This window comes from Helianthus annuus, chromosome 6 (assembly GCF_002127325.2).
Source record: "Helianthus annuus cultivar XRQ/B chromosome 6, HanXRQr2.0-SUNRISE, whole genome shotgun sequence".
NCBI classification, from domain to species: Eukaryota; Viridiplantae; Streptophyta; class Magnoliopsida; order Asterales; family Asteraceae; genus Helianthus; species Helianthus annuus.
This window is the reverse complement of record NC_035438.2, coordinates 106444832-106462452: the sequence shown is the minus strand read 5'-3', so window position 1 is coordinate 106462452 and position 17621 is coordinate 106444832. Positions and strand designations below refer to the sequence as shown.

The window sequence follows — 17621 nt, the reverse complement described above, 5'->3', positions numbered from 1 at the left end:
CACAATACACTTCATTGTATTTAAAACGCATACAATTCCGTAGCAATTAATTGTGCAATCAATCAACTAAGCAATACAAGAACGTGCAATAAATGCGAAATAGAAATCTTGGAAATTCGAGTTGTCACATTAACCTACGCATCTTTCATAACAAATAAGGGGAATATTGTTGGACCTAAAAGTGTATAGATTTGTTAGATGCAAAGTTGTAAAAGGATACATGGAAGTATAGATGTAACTAGAATGCATGTTAGCAGTGCAACAAGGAGAGTAAGCTTTGGGCGATTTTGGGGAATTGGACATCCACGTGAAACCCTAGCAGATTCATCATCCGCCTAATCTTGTTTGATCTTGGCTATCATCTGAGGGTTGTTTCCATTCGATTCTTAGATGATAATCACTTGAAATCAGATTCGAATTATGTTCTTAGGGTTCTGTCTTCATCTGTGTTTCTGATTGGCAAAGGGGTGCGGCGGTTTCCTCTCTAGGGATTCGGCTTTCATCTTCATCGGCAATCCTTATCCAGATTAGGGTTTCGGCATTCCATTCATCTTCATCGGCGCTGAGCTATTTAGGGTTTCGGCTTTCAACCTTCTTCGGCAATTCACCGGCGCTGATTGTGCTATCCAGTTTAGGATTTCGTATTTGTGTTGGCTAGAGGATTACGTATGGGTGATGATAAAACAGATGGGGTGTTTCCGCCGGTCGATCGCGGAAAACCATCAGTGTCTTTTGAGATTTTTGCCAATCGAGTGATTGATGTGGAGGGCAATACTTGGATGCCTCGCTGGGGTGTTGTGCAAACCTAACCAAGGAAACCGAACATCCTTGATGATCTGTTCAGCTCTACTATTCAAGTCCCCGTGGAGATTGTGAGGCCGGAAACTAGGGATTCGGATAACATGGAAGACAGTGCAAACATCCTGGGTAATCGAACTGATGGAGGTAACAATTCAAAACCGAAGTCCTATGTAGATTCGGTTTTAGCAGCCAAATCCGTTAAGGTAAACTTCAGAACTCTTGCTAGTCCTGTTACGTATGAGGGTTGTGATGTGGTGCTTCCTCGTGACTCGGTTAGAGCAGTACAAGAAAAATTATCAAACACTCTGTATGGTTACTTCCTAGGGGACAGAGTTGCATACCCGGTTGTGGATTATTTTGTGAGGAACCATTGGAAGAGGTTTGGATTACAGAAATCAATGATGAATGCTAATGGGTTCTTTTTCTTTAAGTTTGCTGATGAAGCTGGTATGTTGAATGTTCTTAAAGAAGGTCCTTGGATTATCCGATCTCAGCCTATGTTTTTGAATATTTGGTCTCCTACATCAAAGTTAGAAAAGAAGGAAGTAAAGAAGTTGCAAGTGTGGGTCAAAGTCCATGATGTCCCGATTGCTGCGTATACGGAGGATGGATTGAGTATGATTGCTACGGCTATTGGTGAGCCTAAGATATTGGACTCGTACACTTCATCAATGTGCACGGATACTTGGGGAAGGAGTAGCTACGCGAGAGCGCTAGTAGAAATTTCAGCTGAAAGTGGGTTTAAGGAGGAGATAGTTATTGCGGTTCCAGAGTTGGAGGGGGAAGGTTTTAGTAAAGTGAAATTGTCGGTAGAATATGAATGGAGTCCTCTTAGGTGTGCACATTGTAAGGTGTTTGGTCATTCTGATGATACATGCCCGAGACAGACTAGGAGGGCTCCTAAGGGGCCGGTCACTAATCAGAAAAAACAAGAGGGAAACAATACTCGAAATCAAGTGAAGCAGCCGGTTGTAGACAAAGAGGGTTTCATGGATGTGGATCGCAAGAAAGCGGCTAGGAAAGCAGGGTTTCCTGTTAATAAGCAGAAGTGGAAATTTGAATATCGGCCGATTGGATCCAAGCCTCATGGTGGGGCTTCTACCTCGGGTTAGCCATCTAGTGTTAAAACGCACAATCCTTTTGATGTCTTAACGGATAAGGGTAAGAATGTGGGTAAAACTGGTGAAGTTCAACATGACCCGCAGGACTCGGATGATGAGGATGTTATTGGAATCTATAATGAAACTAATGAATTTATGACTTCCGGTTTATCGAAGGCAGGGGCAAGCACCTCGTCCACGAAGTTCTCCAATGGATAGATTGTTGTTGGTTCGTGTCAAGGGACTGCTGGTCTGTGGCAATTTCATTTTTGATGATGGAGGATGATTTTTAGTTTTGTTTTGTTTTGTCTTGTCTACTAGATATTTTTTCCATAATGTGTAGTAGGCTAGGTTATGTGGTGTCATAGGTATTGTGGTGTTTGTTTTTGCTTGGCTTACATATATGGGGCATGTCCTGTATATGAACTAGTGTGGAACACATCCTCACTACTTGTACTTATTTGGGATTGTTTTAATAGAATCACTGGGGTAACCCTTTACCCAAAAAAAAAAGTATAGATGTAACTTTGCATGAAGATCTAAGTTACAACCATCAATTAAATACAACTTTGTTCAAAAGGAAGACAAAATTAAATGTTGGTTATCACTGACAAAGCTAATGTAGAACTAAGTTCCTTTTAACTGAACTTAGTTGATGGTAAAGAGCTGAAGCTAATAAAGAACTAAGTTCATACTAAACTTTGTTAAAACTGAAAAGCTTGAGTTAGTGTTGAAAAGAAGTTAATGTTGAGAAAATCATGAAGCACTTGATTTCTGTTGAATAGCCTTATGAAAAAATAATTAATGCATAATAAAAAGCTAGTGAAGAACCATAGAAGGTGTAAAAGAGATAAATAACGATGACGAGTATTTATGAAAAATAAGTTAATGCAGAATAAAAAGCTACTGAAGAACGAAAGAAGGTGTGAAGGAGATAAATAAAGATGACAACTATTAATAATATGAACTGAAGAAGATAACGATGAGGAGAATAGAAAGTATGAAAATAAGAAGATAAATATTGGGTTAACCATTAGGTAACTAAGGGGCTGTTTGGTAACTTCTGAATGGTTAAGTGCTGAACCGATAAGAGGTCTGAACCATTAAGTGCTGAAACAGTAAGAGGTCCGAACCATTAAGAGCAGTATAATGCTTAACCGTTTAGAGGCAAATGTCTGACCAATTCAGATTAGAGGTCTTAACCATTCAGACTCAGTATAATACTTAACCATTCAGAGGAAAATGTCTGAATCATTCAGACATCTGCTTGTGAAACAAACAGTCTGAACCATTAAGTGTTGAATCAGTAAGAGGTCTGTCTTGAAAAAGATTGGGATGAGACATTAAGAGTCTCATTAAAAGGTAAAGAAACAGTCCCTAAGCAAATTTGATTTCATTTTCCACCAAGTATATATTGAGGCCAGTCTTGAAAAAGATTGGGGTTAAGACAAAAATCTCATACTGCACGCTTTAAATGAAATATAAAAAACACTAGTGTCGTCGCATGACCCCAAGGTGTGTGAAATTGTGGGAAGTGAAATTGAGTAAAACAATAGGGGTATAATGGTAGGATATATACAAGTAGATTAACCAAAGAGGAGGTACTTGGTTGGAGTATTTTTCGTGACAAAATGTTATGTAAGAGAGATTTTAGAACAATGGACCTTCAAACGAAGGATTTCCTCTAGAAATGGTGACGGACATGGTGCCAAATGTAAATAACCTTTTGTGTATATGTGTACCCGGATGGCCGAATTTTGATGCATGTTTCAAAAGAAATATACAAGTAGCTTAGAAACTAGTAAAACATTATTAAGATGAGAGAGAGAGTAAAAGATAAAATATTAAAGGAGGATCAAAAAGTCAAAATCGCAGACCCTCTCCTCTCCTCTTCGCAGTAGCTGCTACCACCAAAACACACTCTTTTTTTCACGCTTTCGCCATCTCTCTCTCTCTCTCTCGTAAGCTGTACGACCGCCTAAATAAGCAGCGTCTATCTTGTTCACTCAATCAATTCATTCGGCCAGGCCAGGGCAGGGCAGGGGTAAGTCACCCACTTTCATTAATTTGAGTTTTGGGTTATGCTGTGAATATGAATTCAAGGAATTATCAATTAGTTGTGGATTTATGAACAAACAAACATGCCTCTTTATTATATCTCCTTTTTCAGATTTCATTAATGCCAATTATCTGTTCCAAATTAACTTGACTGGCATGCTCGTCCAATGAATACTACTTCAATTGATATGGGCATCAACGTCTGTGGTTTAGCTTCTTTTGGGCATATCGAGATTTAGCCTAATTCAAATATCTTATTTTTGATCCTGGAGTAGTTATTTTGGGACAGAATCATAGGGCGTAACTGTGCAATTTTGGAAAGATGCATGTGTAGCAGCAGCCAATTGAGCATATACAATTCACAATCTAGTACATTTCAAAATGATCATAAAAGAGATGGTTCCCTTGAATTATGCATACCTGTCAGCATGGTTTCGTTATACATGATTACTCCCAATTTATAGTTATTTTTTTGTGCTTGAAACTTTAATTATGAATAAAAATAGGCCGCTTTTGAACATTGTATTGTGGGTGTATACATCCTAGATTATGACATGCAGTGTTTTTCTTTTGCTGTCATTCCGTTGATGATGTTCAGGTCTGTCACGAAGATCAAGTGCATGGCTGTATCTCGGATGTGTGCCGTTGCAAGGTTTTAATGAGGTGAAGAGATCAATACGATGTTCAGTTGTTCATGTTTCAGTTATTTTACATGATCCTGTTTGATCTTTATCTTGTTGACATTATATGTATGCAGAGTCAGCTTTGTACACAAAAGAAGATCAGTAGAGTTTGTGTTAACTGAGAGTCGGTCATGGCAGAACTCAGTCCAAGGACTGATACTTCAACGGATGGCGACACTGAAGACAAGGCTATGGGGGTAATATTTTGTAACTTTCATGCATAATATGTATTCATGACATTGCTTTAAATGATGACTCTTATCTACGAAATAACCACAGTATATATATTGAGTATACAATTTAATGGTTGTTTTCCCAACCCAACCCAACATAACTACATCCTTCCGTTCCCAACACCAGTGGGTCGGGCAGCTTGGGTAACAGGTTCGCTATTAAGTGGGTCATTTTTAGGCGGACTGGGTCGGGTTGACCCACTAACACCATTTTCTATGTTTTATGAATACTTAATGCCATATTTATGATCACTGAAACGAAATGTTACAGTAGTTATCTAAATTCTTGGATAAAATGACTTTGGGTGACTTTCAACTCAACTCCATTTGACACGTTCTCCTTTGAGCTAAACTTTTTTATTTCCAACTTGACCCGTAAGATATCCAAATTGAGCTGTGAAAATGGGTCAAACTTGCTACCTCTAATTTGAAAATGTAAGTTGAAAGTTTCTAAAATGCACATTTGTGATGTTGTTGCAGTTTCATAGCAGTCATTCACATGGGCCTGTGGTTTCTGATGCCAGCGATAAGTCAAGGGATCAAAAGGTTTTAGGCTTGCAGTTTCACCTTCATATTTTTCTTTTTTTGATGCCACACCTTTTTTTCTGAAATGTTGTAAAATTATTGCTCCGTGTCCAATTCAGTTTCAGAAATGAAAACACAAAATTATCGTGACTTTGTGATCGTTATGTAAATTTGTTATCTTGCTGATTTTTTTAACTCTGCTTTTCCAGACCCTTCGTAGGCTTGCTCAGAATCGTGAAGCTGCAAGAAAGAGCCGTCTGAGGAAGAAAGTAAGTAAATTTTCTTTAATATGATTCTTATGTTTGTTACATCCTCTATCTTGTTCTTTTCACTTTTATTCAGTTCATATAATATTTGTGATTATACGTTTGTTATCGTTATAGAAAAGTTATACTGCTCACACTAGAAATAAATATGCAAGAGCTGAGGAAGTTCAAAGTTTCAACATCTGTATGAAAACATTTGGCTTGATAGTAGTTTGTCATATTTGCATAAATAGTGAAATCTGTTGTAAAAGACTAAGAGCATGCGTTTTCTAATATTTATTTTTGATCCACAAAGTATGTGAATGACTCAACGGCTTGGTTTAAAAAAGTGCACCTTGGGCGTGAGGCGATGGAGGCAACCAGAAAAACGCCTCAGAGGTCTTGAAGCATATCTCTCCCCTGAAGCGTGCTTTTGCACTTTCTAATAAGTTATTTAGAGAAAGTGCAAAAGCACGCTTTGCCACAAATTTACTATAGTTCCTCAGACGCCTCAGAGGTCTTGTCTTTGACATATATCATAGCCCTTCATCATCTATTTTACATTTTTTTTTTTTTTTAAATTTATGGTGTAGTACTTGGTTTGCCACAAATTTACTATAGATCCTCTGTTTCCGTCATGGGAAAGCTCCTTGAGGGCATTGTTTTTATTGCCTGATTTATGTCAACGTCTTCAAATGTGTATAGGCTTATGTCCAACAGCTGGAAAGTAGCAGAATGAAGCTGACCCAACTTGAGCAGGAGCTTCAGCGAGCTCGGCAGCAAGTACGGGTTGACTACTCGTTATTTTCTTCACCTTCACTTGAAACTTTTCTTGATGAATTATTTTTTTCCTTTTGAAAGGGTATCTTCATTTCAAGTTCAGGAGAACAATCTCAATCAATGAGTGGGAATGGTAAGACCCTCTTCTGATTTTATTACAACAGTAATCTGTTGATTAACCTAACCCATTCCTACGCAAATGGGTTACTCAAAAACAAATTTATGCAGGAGCGTTGGCTTTCGATGTTGAATACGGACGGTGGCTGGAAGATCACAACCGCCGAATCAATGAGCTGAAAGGGGCAGTTAGCAATCATGCTGGTGATGGTGAACTGAGGATCATAGTTGATAGTGTTGTGGCACATTATGAAGATATTTTTAGAATAAAAGCCGATGCTGCTAAGGCTGATGTCTTTCATGTTCTCTCAGGCATGTGGAAAACACCGGCGGAACGGTGTTTCCTCTGGTTAGGTGGATTCCGTTCATCAGAAATCCTAAAGGTATATCGGTCATCAAACTAAATAAAAAAAAGGTTTGATAAGAAGTCATTAATGTTGTGTTGTTTTGCAGCTGCTTATAACTCAACTGGAACCTTTAACGGAACAACAATTATTGGCAATTGGGAACCTACAGCAGTCATCTCAGCAGGCAGAGGATGCCTTGTCGCAGGGCATGGAAGCATTGCAGCAGTCTCTAGCAGAGACAATAGCAGGCTCTCTTGGCTCCTCAAATTCGTCGGGCAACGTAGCCAATTACATGGGCCAGATGGCCATGGCTATGGGTAAACTAGGAACACTAGAGGGCTTCATTCGACAGGTTAGCTTAATTCTTCTATGTTTGGATTTACCATCCAAACATCACCTGAATTAATCACTTTCCGGATTCAAATTCAATACTAACATAGTTCAGCGTTGTTATTACCAGGCTGATAATTTAAGGCAACAAACCTTGCAACAAATGCATAGGATATTGACGACACGCCAATCAGCTCGGGCACTCATCGCCATAAACGACTATTCCTCTCGGCTTCGAGCTCTGAGCTCATTATGGCTTGCACGGCCTCGTGAGTGACTTCCTCATATGATCACAAAATGTTCTACTCCTCAAGTTGTTGTACCTCTCATGTGCAAGAAAGTAAGGATTTTGATTTTTAACAAGCAGAAAATATGTATCTTGTTCAAATGTCGTGTAATGATGTTGAGTTTGACCTTTCTCTTAGTGTTATATGAATGATATCTCAAGTATTAACTCATATTGTAGCTTCTTCTTGGTTTGTTAAGTGCTAATGTTTTGAAATGTGTGAGAGTTTGGATGAATGGCTGTTACCTAATGGTTTTAAATTTTGACACACAACACTTGCATATGAAGATGCACATTAGGCAGTTAATCATCCCCAACCCCAAAATTCGTAGACAGGTTTTGATCATATTTTCTGGTTTAGATAAATTCCATAGTCCATACACACATACATTTGTTCAATTTCTCAAAAATCAGAGTTGTATCTGATTAAATTATTCGGGAGAACCACTGAAATATTTTGATCTGGGATCGTCCAATTTTTCTGAAAATTCCCCAACAATCCATGACCCATCTCATGCCACGATACCATACCCTTAGCCTAATAGTAGCAGTTAAAATAGAGGAAGAATTATTTTACAGTTTTACTTGTCCAAATTTCCTACGGGTGGCCCCCACTGAAAGACCATAGTGCACCACCCCAAAACCCCAAACCACTCACAAATTCACCCACTCTCCTGTGAGTACGCTGCAGAAATTTGGAGACGCCTTTCTTGGTGGAGCAGAAGGAATTTCTACATGGCTGGGGCGGTTCCAGATCTGCTTAGTTTCGCTGCTGGTTGGAGAGGGAATAGAGAATCGCTCAAGCTTGGTTACGCCATCATTTTTGCGTCCCTTTGGTTTATCTGGATGGCTCGTAACTAGGCGACATTTAGAGGCATTAAACGCTCGGTCGATGACACAATGACTCTGATTGTTTCTCAGCTTTTCTGGTGGGTTAAAAACAGAACCAAACATCGCTCGATAGATTGGAATACTTGGTGCAGCAATCCAGATTTTTGTTTTATGTAGTCACATTGTACTGTGTTTTCTTTCTCCTTTCCTGTTTGTATCCTTTTCTAGCTACGCGCTGACCTTTTTATTTCATTGCTTCTTGCTGGTCAAAAAAAAAAAAAAAAAAATCACACCCTGAAATACTAAAAAAATTAATAAATTGTGAACTTTTCTCAACTATACAAGGCCTTTCCACCCCTTCCTTTTACAAGCTATATTCGTTGATTTTGTAATACATACATGTTTTTGTTTGTATCAAGCGGAGAAAGCTCTTCTAGTTTCAATCTTATAGAGTATGAAAAATCCTCCACGAATTCATAGGTTTTTTTATATAAAGATATTAAAAGTTATAGATTACAATTTACAACTTTTGGTCTATAAACATGCTAAACCACAAACAATGCACTCATTACAAGTTTATAAAATTAGTGAAATGCTTACACATACAAAATACAACACCCTAAGGTTAAGTTGCTTACAATTTTGAACACACATTTCACTTATAACATGCACGTAAATGACAAATTCCCACTAAACATTAAATTGGCATTTTGGCTTACAATTAGACGGTCCATAAAAAGCAGTAATTTGTCACTTGCAAGGATACTAAAACAAACTTTTGTAAGACCGTGTATTCACCTAGCATATGTGAAAAGAATTCCATTTTACTTGTATCTAGAATATAGTTTCCTTCCACACCTCTAAAACTCTCTATGACCTCCATACAAACCCCGATCATTTCAGTCATTTTAGTTCATGATGCACTATGGTTAAAATCAACCAATTCAATCACTTTAGTACTAATTATTCATTCTCTAACTTATTTACATATTGATAAAACTTGTCAAATACATTTCAAGTTTAAAATTTTATTTTTTTATTGGTTTCCAATCCATTTGACCTGTTACTATTACTTTCAAAATTAGGTTTTAGTAACTACATTAAAAAAAAAAAAAAAGAACCATTTCTATTCACCCGTTAGCCAGCCAGACATAGCAAATCATCACCACAGTAGTCGATTCAATGGCAGTTTACTCCACTCCATTCACTCTGCATCACAACAAACTTTGCCTTCAAAACCATCCAATTGTTGCCTTAAATCTTCACCACCATCGTCGTTTCTCAACCATCACCAAGTGCGTAAATTCTTCCAAACCCAACCATACAACTTCCATCTGTGTTCCTGAACACGAATTAATGTTAATGAATGTTGCCACTGTCCTCCATTCACTGGATTTAACCAACCCAGATCAGTGTGTTCAGTCCTACGCTTTAATTCTTAGAAACTGTCGCAAACTCCATAATCTGCAACTGGGTTTACAACTTCATGGACATATGATTGTCACTGGAGTCGACTTATGTGAGTTTCTTGGGAGTCAGTTATTGGAATTTTATTGCAAGCTTGGTACTGTTGATGACACACGCAAGTTGTTCGATGAAATGTCTGAGAGAAATGTGTTTAGCTGGACTTCGGTGATAGGGCTGTATTCTGAACTGGGTGACTATGAGGAAGTGATTAGTTTGTTTTATATGATGATTGACCAAGGCGTACGGCCTGATCATTTTGTTTTTCCAAAAGTGTTTAAAGCGTGTGCGCAGCTCAGGGATTATAAGTCTGGGAAGGATGTGTATGATTACATGACATCCATTGGGTTTGAAGGGAATAATTCTGTCAAAAGGGCTTTTCTTGACATGTTTCTTAAATGTGGAAGGATGGATATTGCAAGACGGTTGTTCGAGCAGATGGATTCAGTTGATGTTGTCATGTGCAACATGATGGTTTCCGGGTATGTGTCAAAACGGGACTTTGAAAGAGCATTGAGGTATGTTGATCAAATGAGGCTTAAAGGTGTCATGCCTGATCGTGTTACGTATAACACAATCCTTAGTGGTTTAGCTCAAGTTGGACGGTTCAAAGAGGCTGCCAAATATTTCTCGAAAATGGATGGGTTTGGAGAACTAGAACCAAATATCGTGTCTTGGACCGCACTAATAACAGGGAATATGCAGAATGGAAGTCCCTCTCGAGCGTTGAATATATTCAGGAAAATGATAAACAGAGGAATAAAGCCAAACTCGACAACCATTTCTAGTGTTATTTCTGTGTGTACCAGCTTGTGTTTGGAAAGACTTGGCAAGGAGATTCATGGTTATTGCATAAAGACAGAAGAACTGGATTCGAACCTTGTTGTGAACAATGCGCTCATTGACTTCTATTCTAAATCCCAGAATGTAAACAACGGGGCAAGAAAAAATTTCAATAAAATTCAACATAAGGATTTGGTGTCATGGAATTCTATTCTTGCTGCCTATGCTACGAAAGGTTGTCGTGACGATGTGATTAAATTGCTTTACGAAATGGAGTTGCAAGGATTTTTACCCGACGTTATCACGTGGAACGGATTAATAACAGGCTTCACTCAATACGGTGATGGTAAAACTGCTCTAGAATTCTTTGCTAAAATGTGCCAGCTCGGTGTTTCACCCAACACGACGTCTATATCTGGAATCTTGACGGCTTGTGCACAATCGAAGAATTTAAAAATGGGGAAAGAGATTCATAATTACACAATTAGGAATGGAATTGAAATGGCCACGGGTGTCGGGAGTGCTCTCATAGCAATGTACTCGGGATGTGATGATCTAGAAGCTTCTCACGCCGTCTTTAACGGGCTTTTAACAAAAGATGTTGTTATGTGGAATTCACTTATTGCTGCTAGTGGTAAAAGTGGGTTTGGAGTTGGTGCCTTAGATCTATTGCGAGAAATGAAACTAAACAATGCTCAACCAGATTCAGTCACCATGATTTCGGTTCTGACTGCGTGTTCGAAGCTTGCTGCTTTACGCCAAGGAAGAGAGATTCATCAGTACATAATTAGACATGGACTTGACTCGAGTAACTTTGTATGCAATGCGCTTATTGACATGTATGGAAGATGCGGTGCTATCTATAAAAGCCGTCAAGTGTTTGACTTATCAGTTGGTCAAAGAAGAGACATTGTGTCATGGAATGTGATGATTGCAGCATATGGAATGCACGGGTTTGGTACAGAAGCTCTGAAACTATTTAAATACATGACAGTTGATGAGGGAACAAGACCAAATCATGTAACTTTCACGAATCTCCTTTCAGCGTGTAGCCACTCGGGATTAATAACCGAAGGGCGTGATTTGTTCGACTTAATGAAACAAGAATACGCGTTGGAACCAGATATGGAGCAATACGCGTGTATGGTAGATCTAATGGCACGTTCTGGCCAATTATCAGAAACACTAGAGTTCATTGAAAAGATGCCTTTTGAAGCTAATGCTGCTATTTGGGGGTCACTACTGGGCGCGTGTAGAATCCATTTGAATCTTGAAATGGCAGAACATGCTGCAAGATTCCTGTTTGAACTCGAACCTGAAAGTTCTGGTAATTATATACTTTTAGCCAATATTTATTCGAGCTTAGGGAGATGGGAAGATGCTTCGAGAATAAGGTGTTTGATGAAAGAGAGAGGTGTGACAAAATCCCCTGGATGTAGTTGGATTGAAGTTGGTAGGAAAGTTTATAGCTTTGTTGTTGGAGACACTTCACATCCTTTTATGGATCAAATTTCTGCAAAAATGCAAAGTTTATATACTAAGATAAAAGAAAAGGGGTATGTTCCGGACACCAAGTTTGTGCTGCAAAACATGGAAGAAGCAGAGAAAGAAATGATCCTATGCGGACACAGCGAAAAGCTTGCTTTGGCATTTGGTTTGATTAGTACATCAGGTTCGAGTCTGCGGATTATTAAGAATTTGAGAGTATGTGGAGACTGCCATTCAGCAATGAAGTATATATCTGCAGTTGAGAAGAGGGAGATCATTATGAGAGATAATTACAGATTTCATCATTTTGTTGATGGTGTATGTTCATGTGGGGATTATTGGTAATCAGGCGATTTGACTTGACTAGACTAGACTAGACTAGACTACACTAGAGGTGTGGGGGCTGTGTATATGTGCTGTGTGAATTCTTTTGTGTATTTATTATCATGTTGAAGGTAAGAAATCCCAAACACTCTAAGAAAACTGCTTATCTGCTGCTGTAACAAACCTTAAGAAGTTGTAACAGAATTAGACTTTTTTCAACCCAATTTTCATTTTAGGTATCTTGTAATCTGATACGTTTTAGATAATAAACATCTTAAATTCACAAGTAATTTGGTTGAAGTGCAAACTATGCGAATGATGAATAAGAAAAATCATAGACTTAGGAAGGAGAGAGTTACTATTCAGCCACGTTACTATACCAACTAACTTCCACTGTGAATGAGTATGGTCCCAAATCTTGCGATGGCCACATGAGTTAGCCTCAGGTCGGGCGCGAGACCATACCCAAAGTAACCTAAAGTGATGACTTTCCCGACCTTGCGCCGACTACACGGGTGTGTCCCAAGTAGTGCGCGAGGTCAGGACCAAGGTAGAACCATTTCTGACACTTGGTTCCTTTGACAAAAGACCTAGCTTCCTTGAACTTGCGCCGACTACACGGGCTCGCCCCGGGCCGCGCACAGGGACAAGAAGTGCAAGGCAACATCGAACAGTACAGAAAGTACGAGTGGCAGGACAGTGGGCCAATAGGCGCTCAACAGGCTGCATCTGATCATGCTGCACGATGAACAATCGTGCAGGAGACAAGAAGTACACAAGGACACATACGTGACACCAATCAGCTTATGCCAACCACTACTCCATGATCTTCTCTTAACCGATGATGACAGACCGGACAACAAGGACAATCGTCAGGACATGTGGATCCATTCAGCATACGCCAACTACCCTCTGGTCTGGAATCTCTAACGGTCGTGACAGAGGAGGCAGAAAGGATATTCATTGTTGTCCACCTCAGGCCCAAGGCCCATCAGCCCATCTCCTCACAAATCACCTCGGCTATAAATATAGGACTTCACCTCCAGGTTTAAGGATCACTCTCTTGCTCTCTCACTTTATACGCACACTTTTATCCTCAAAGCAAGTTCTTATTCTCACGCCGGAGGGTGGTTACAAGGAGAACCCCCTATTCTCCTCCTTGTAACAAGTTTCATGGCGTGTTGATTGTTTTACAGGATTGACGTAGTTGTTCATCGAGTTCAGAAGAAGATTAATCTTATTTGGACGAGACACAAACTACAAGCTAATCTCCGGATTAACCTGGTGTTTCTTCATTGGCACCCACCCATTTTTGTAATTACTTTTTCATCTTCTTTCTGAGTTGTTACTCTTGATCAATGGCTGATCAAGGTATTACGTTCCCACCTTTCGGCTCATACTCTCAAATGGGTACGACAGCGGACAATGCGCACGTCCAAAATTAGCCCATTAACAAGTACGTTGAGGGTGAAAGCACTATCGGAGCCATACGCGCAAGTGGTACTCGTACCGCCCAAATTGTGACCCCGATAAATCAAGGTGTTGGTCTTTCAGCACATGCGTCATCAGCGCTACCAGATGAGGAGACTCCTGCATCCTGGTTTGTGAAAAGTCAAGCGACACTGAACGCTATTTACGCACAACTGTGTACGCAAGCTCATAGAATAGGCCAAACTTCCACAAGCTGTTGGTAAGTTCAATGGATTAACCGACCCTGATGATCATTGTCACACCCCAACCGATGGCGGAATCATCGGGATGTTGCATGATGCGAATAGGTTGCTTGAGAGAATCCATAACGACTAATTGTGATAATATTTATTAAGGTTCAATATCCCATACTATCAAACAAAACATTCTCACAAATTCGAAACAAAATTCAGTAGTTTCTCAAGCAACAAAACATAACATTCAAAACTTGCAATTTATTTAGGCGTGTTTCTAGAAGCCCTAGATCTATTTGCAGCAGTAATCCATCAACCTGTTACATACGTTGAAATAAAGTCAATACAATAATGTAAATGTGAGTACACAAGTTTGCATAAGTATAGTAGTAAAGCGTTTACGCATAACCAGCATGTAACACGTAAAGAGCGAATCAAGTAAGCTATCGACAATGATACAAGCTAACCAACATGACTGTGAGTAGAGTATGCGCGATACGTGTTCACCGAAGCGAGCACGTAAAGTAAGTAAACCTTAACAACCCCTGAATGAACAGGTGCTGAGTCCAAACTATAGTACTATCGTTGCTAAGGGTGGTAGGGCAATTCATCACTGTGTAAACATAGCAAACAAGCATTCAACTAGTCACGTATAACATGCGAGAGTGGTTAGCGTTTAAAATGAGTTTAGGCGTTGTGTGCGATGTGTTTTGATAGAGAACGTATGTAACACCCAAAAGTGTGTTAAGCGAAAAGGGTTCGAGTATACTCACAGTGCGTGCTTAACAGATAAACACGGTCTGGAAAGGAGCGGAGAGAGCATCGGATTAGCCTGCGTACGGGAACAGAAGTGCATAAGTCTTCCAAAGTGCTGAAACGGTCGAGTTGAAGTGTTGGATGGGAAAACAGAACCTTTGTACGAAGGGCCGCTTCGTACGAAGGCGGTGCCATCGTGCAATTTGCTGGTTTCCGTGTCCAAAATCGAGTGTTCTTCGCGTCTTTCTTCGGGAAATCAAGTGTTTATCCCTCCAGCCTTAAGCTATTGATTAAACATAGAGCCGGAGAGGTCTTTTGAGCGATTGGGTCACATGCGGAAAATTGAGTTGGTTTGTACGAAGGTGCCTTCGTACGTAGCCGGTGCCTTCATACGTAGCCGGTGCCTTCGTACATAGGCGGTGCCTTCGTACGAAGCCGGGCTTCGTACAAGCCAGTCTGGCTTCGCACAAGCGACTGTTTCAGCGTCTTCAATGTTCGAATCTGTGTTTTCGCCTGAATCGGATGTATTTTTGAGTCCTTTTCATGATGGTTTCGACACCGCTTCTTCCCACTATCCAGTGAACGAAACATGTGTCGGTTTTGGTCTGTTTTAGTGTAAAAATCGAGCTTAAAACAGTTTTTCCTTGGATTAAGCACTTGGTGAGTGCGAGAAAATCAGATCTCTATCTTGGGGAGCCAAAGCTAAGCCCAATACACCCGTTCAAGTGTAGATCCGTAGCAAATCAGAAGTTTTTGAAGAAAAAGATGAAGGTTTTCATGAAAAAGATGAAGGCTTTCAAGAAAAAAATGAAGGTTTACATAAATAGAGAAAAAGAAGAAGTTTAGATGAAATCGGATATAAACTCGTGGAAAATCATTGTGGAAATCGTTGTGTTTTGTTTAAAATCAGTAGATCTTACCTGGGAAAATAGAGAGGAGCAAGTAGGGAGTATTCTTGAGTGAAATGGCAACAAATGAGAAGGAAAGGAGTGGGTTAGGTATATATAGGGCGCGCTGATGATTCCGTACGAAGGCCCTGCCTTCGTACGAAGGCCCTGCCTTTGTACGAAGCCACTGGCTTCGTACGAAGCCGGGTGTCTTCGTACGAGGGGACCAGTTTGGTGTAAAAGATTCCCGTTTCGCATGTCGGATGTTCGTTTGGTTGCGTTAATTAGTTTGAGTACTTAAAGTATTTTAGCGAGATATCAAATATTGTGTTGCGTTGCTTTTTAGTGTCTCGATTTATCTCGCTGAAGCGTTTTGAGCGATGTATTGATACTCACATAACATATTTAACATTTAAGCACACAAATAACAGCAAATAAATAAATAAATAAATAAATCTGCGTTTTGAGTTTGCGTTGCGATGAGTGTTCAAGTAATAAGCGTTTACATGCGATAAATGAGCGATAAAATGCGTTTCAAAATATAGTTTAACCCATGGTAATAATTAAATCTCAGAGTACAAGCGTTTACGAGTGAAACAATGATAAAATAGGAACAACAGAAAGTTGGGTTGTTACAGTCTCCCCTACTTTAGGGAATTTCGTCTCGAAATTAAGTAGTAGACGTAACAAAGAGTTGTGGATATTTAGCTTTCATATCACTTTCGAATTCCCAAGTGAACTCAGCGCTGCGTTTGCCTTCCCATCTAACCTTCACTATGGGAATGCGACTACGTCGAAGTTTCTTGGTCTCTCGGTCTGTGATTTCTACTAGCTTTTCCACGAAGTGCAATGTCTCGTTTATTTGCAAGTCTTCAAGAGGTACATGAAGATTTTCTTCAGCTAGACACTTCTTGAGGTTTGAGACGTAGAAAGTCGCGTGTACGTTGTTGAGTTCAACCAGTAATTTGAGTCGGTAGGCCACTTACCAATTCTTTCCAGAATCTTAAAGGGGCCCACGTAACGTGGCGCTTGTTTCCCTTTCTTGCCGAATCGGATCCCCCCTTTCCAAGGTGAAACCTTTAAGAGGACATGATCTCCAACTTCGAACTCTAGGGGCTTGCGGCGTTTATCGGCGTAGCTCTTTTGACGACTTCGAGCTTTCAAGAGATTGTCTCTTATTTGGAGAATCTTGTCTGTCGTTTCTTGTATTAACTCGGGAACGGTGATTTGTGCGTCTCCGATCTTGTGCCAAACAATAGGCGATCGACATTTTCTGGTAATGATCTAGGGAACCTACTATTTAAAGTAGAGTTAGCATATTCAACATTAACCAGTTTTAGCTCACTAATCAGATAACTAAACCTCTCAAACTGCTGGGTCAATGACTCTCCCTTAACATGACAAAACGTTTCATATTGTTGGTTCAACACCTTTCTGTTGTTTTCAATAACCTCTTCTGTCCTACCAAATTGCTCTTTGAGTGCATTCCATAGTTCTTTAACATTGTTACAGTGTAACAGGCCAGCATATATGTCATTGGGTAGTGTTGTAGCAACTATACTGAATGCTTTAGCATCTAACTCAATCTTCTGAAAATCCTGCTCAGAGTAATTTTCAGGCTTCTTAGGTACTTGGACCTTGGGATCTTCTGTACTTGGCACCATTAGAACATGAGGTCCAAAGTGTCACACCCCTTTCTAAGGCGGAAGCACGAGGTGTGATCCTGAAAGGTTCTCATTGCATACGAATGGTAAACATACTACATGATCATAAAATAAACTCCATTTGCCATTCAAAGTTTAACATCCCAAAATAAAGTTAAGTTTAGTGTTTACAACATAACATAAGATAAATGTTTGAAAGGTTTACAACTTCATTTCAAAAGCAAATATCAAGGTTTTGTTCATTATATCTCTGCA

The 17621-nt window shown here is 39.6% G+C and overlaps 3 protein-coding genes across 4 annotated transcripts; all 3 read left to right on the top strand.

The window, feature by feature from the left end:
- The first annotated feature begins 902 nt into the window (after positions 1-902).
- On the top strand, positions 903-1913 carry LOC110944955. The gene has a single exon (XM_022186598.1). It carries the CDS (start codon positions 903-905, stop codon positions 1911-1913), a length of 1011 nt encoding a protein of 336 aa, XP_022042290.1.
- A 1801-nt stretch (positions 1914-3714) lies between these two features.
- Positions 3715-7721, top strand: LOC110865794 (transcription factor TGA2.3). Of its 2 annotated transcripts, none has more exons than XM_022115118.2 (10): positions 3715-3945; positions 4558-4622; positions 4717-4839; positions 5356-5421; positions 5610-5669; positions 6351-6428; positions 6507-6558; positions 6654-6925; positions 6996-7241; positions 7350-7721. In XM_022115118.2, the coding sequence occupies exons 3-10, from the start codon at positions 4774-4776 to the stop codon at positions 7494-7496; spliced, it is 987 nt and encodes a 328-aa protein (XP_021970810.1). In that variant the 5' UTR covers positions 3715-3945; positions 4558-4622; positions 4717-4773; the 3' UTR covers positions 7497-7721. The 2 variants fall into 2 exon arrangements, with proteins under 2 accessions (XP_021970810.1, XP_035830618.1); XM_035974725.1 differs by having other exon boundaries at positions 3728-3945; positions 4072-4622.
- Positions 7722-9420: 1699 nt separating this feature from the next.
- LOC110865796 (pentatricopeptide repeat-containing protein At4g21065) lies at positions 9421-12614 on the top strand. Its single transcript, XM_022115119.2, has one exon. The coding sequence runs from the start codon at positions 9519-9521 to the stop codon at positions 12414-12416; it is 2898 nt and encodes a 965-aa protein (XP_021970811.1). The 5' UTR covers positions 9421-9518; the 3' UTR covers positions 12417-12614.
- Positions 12615-17621: the final 5007 nt, after the last annotated feature.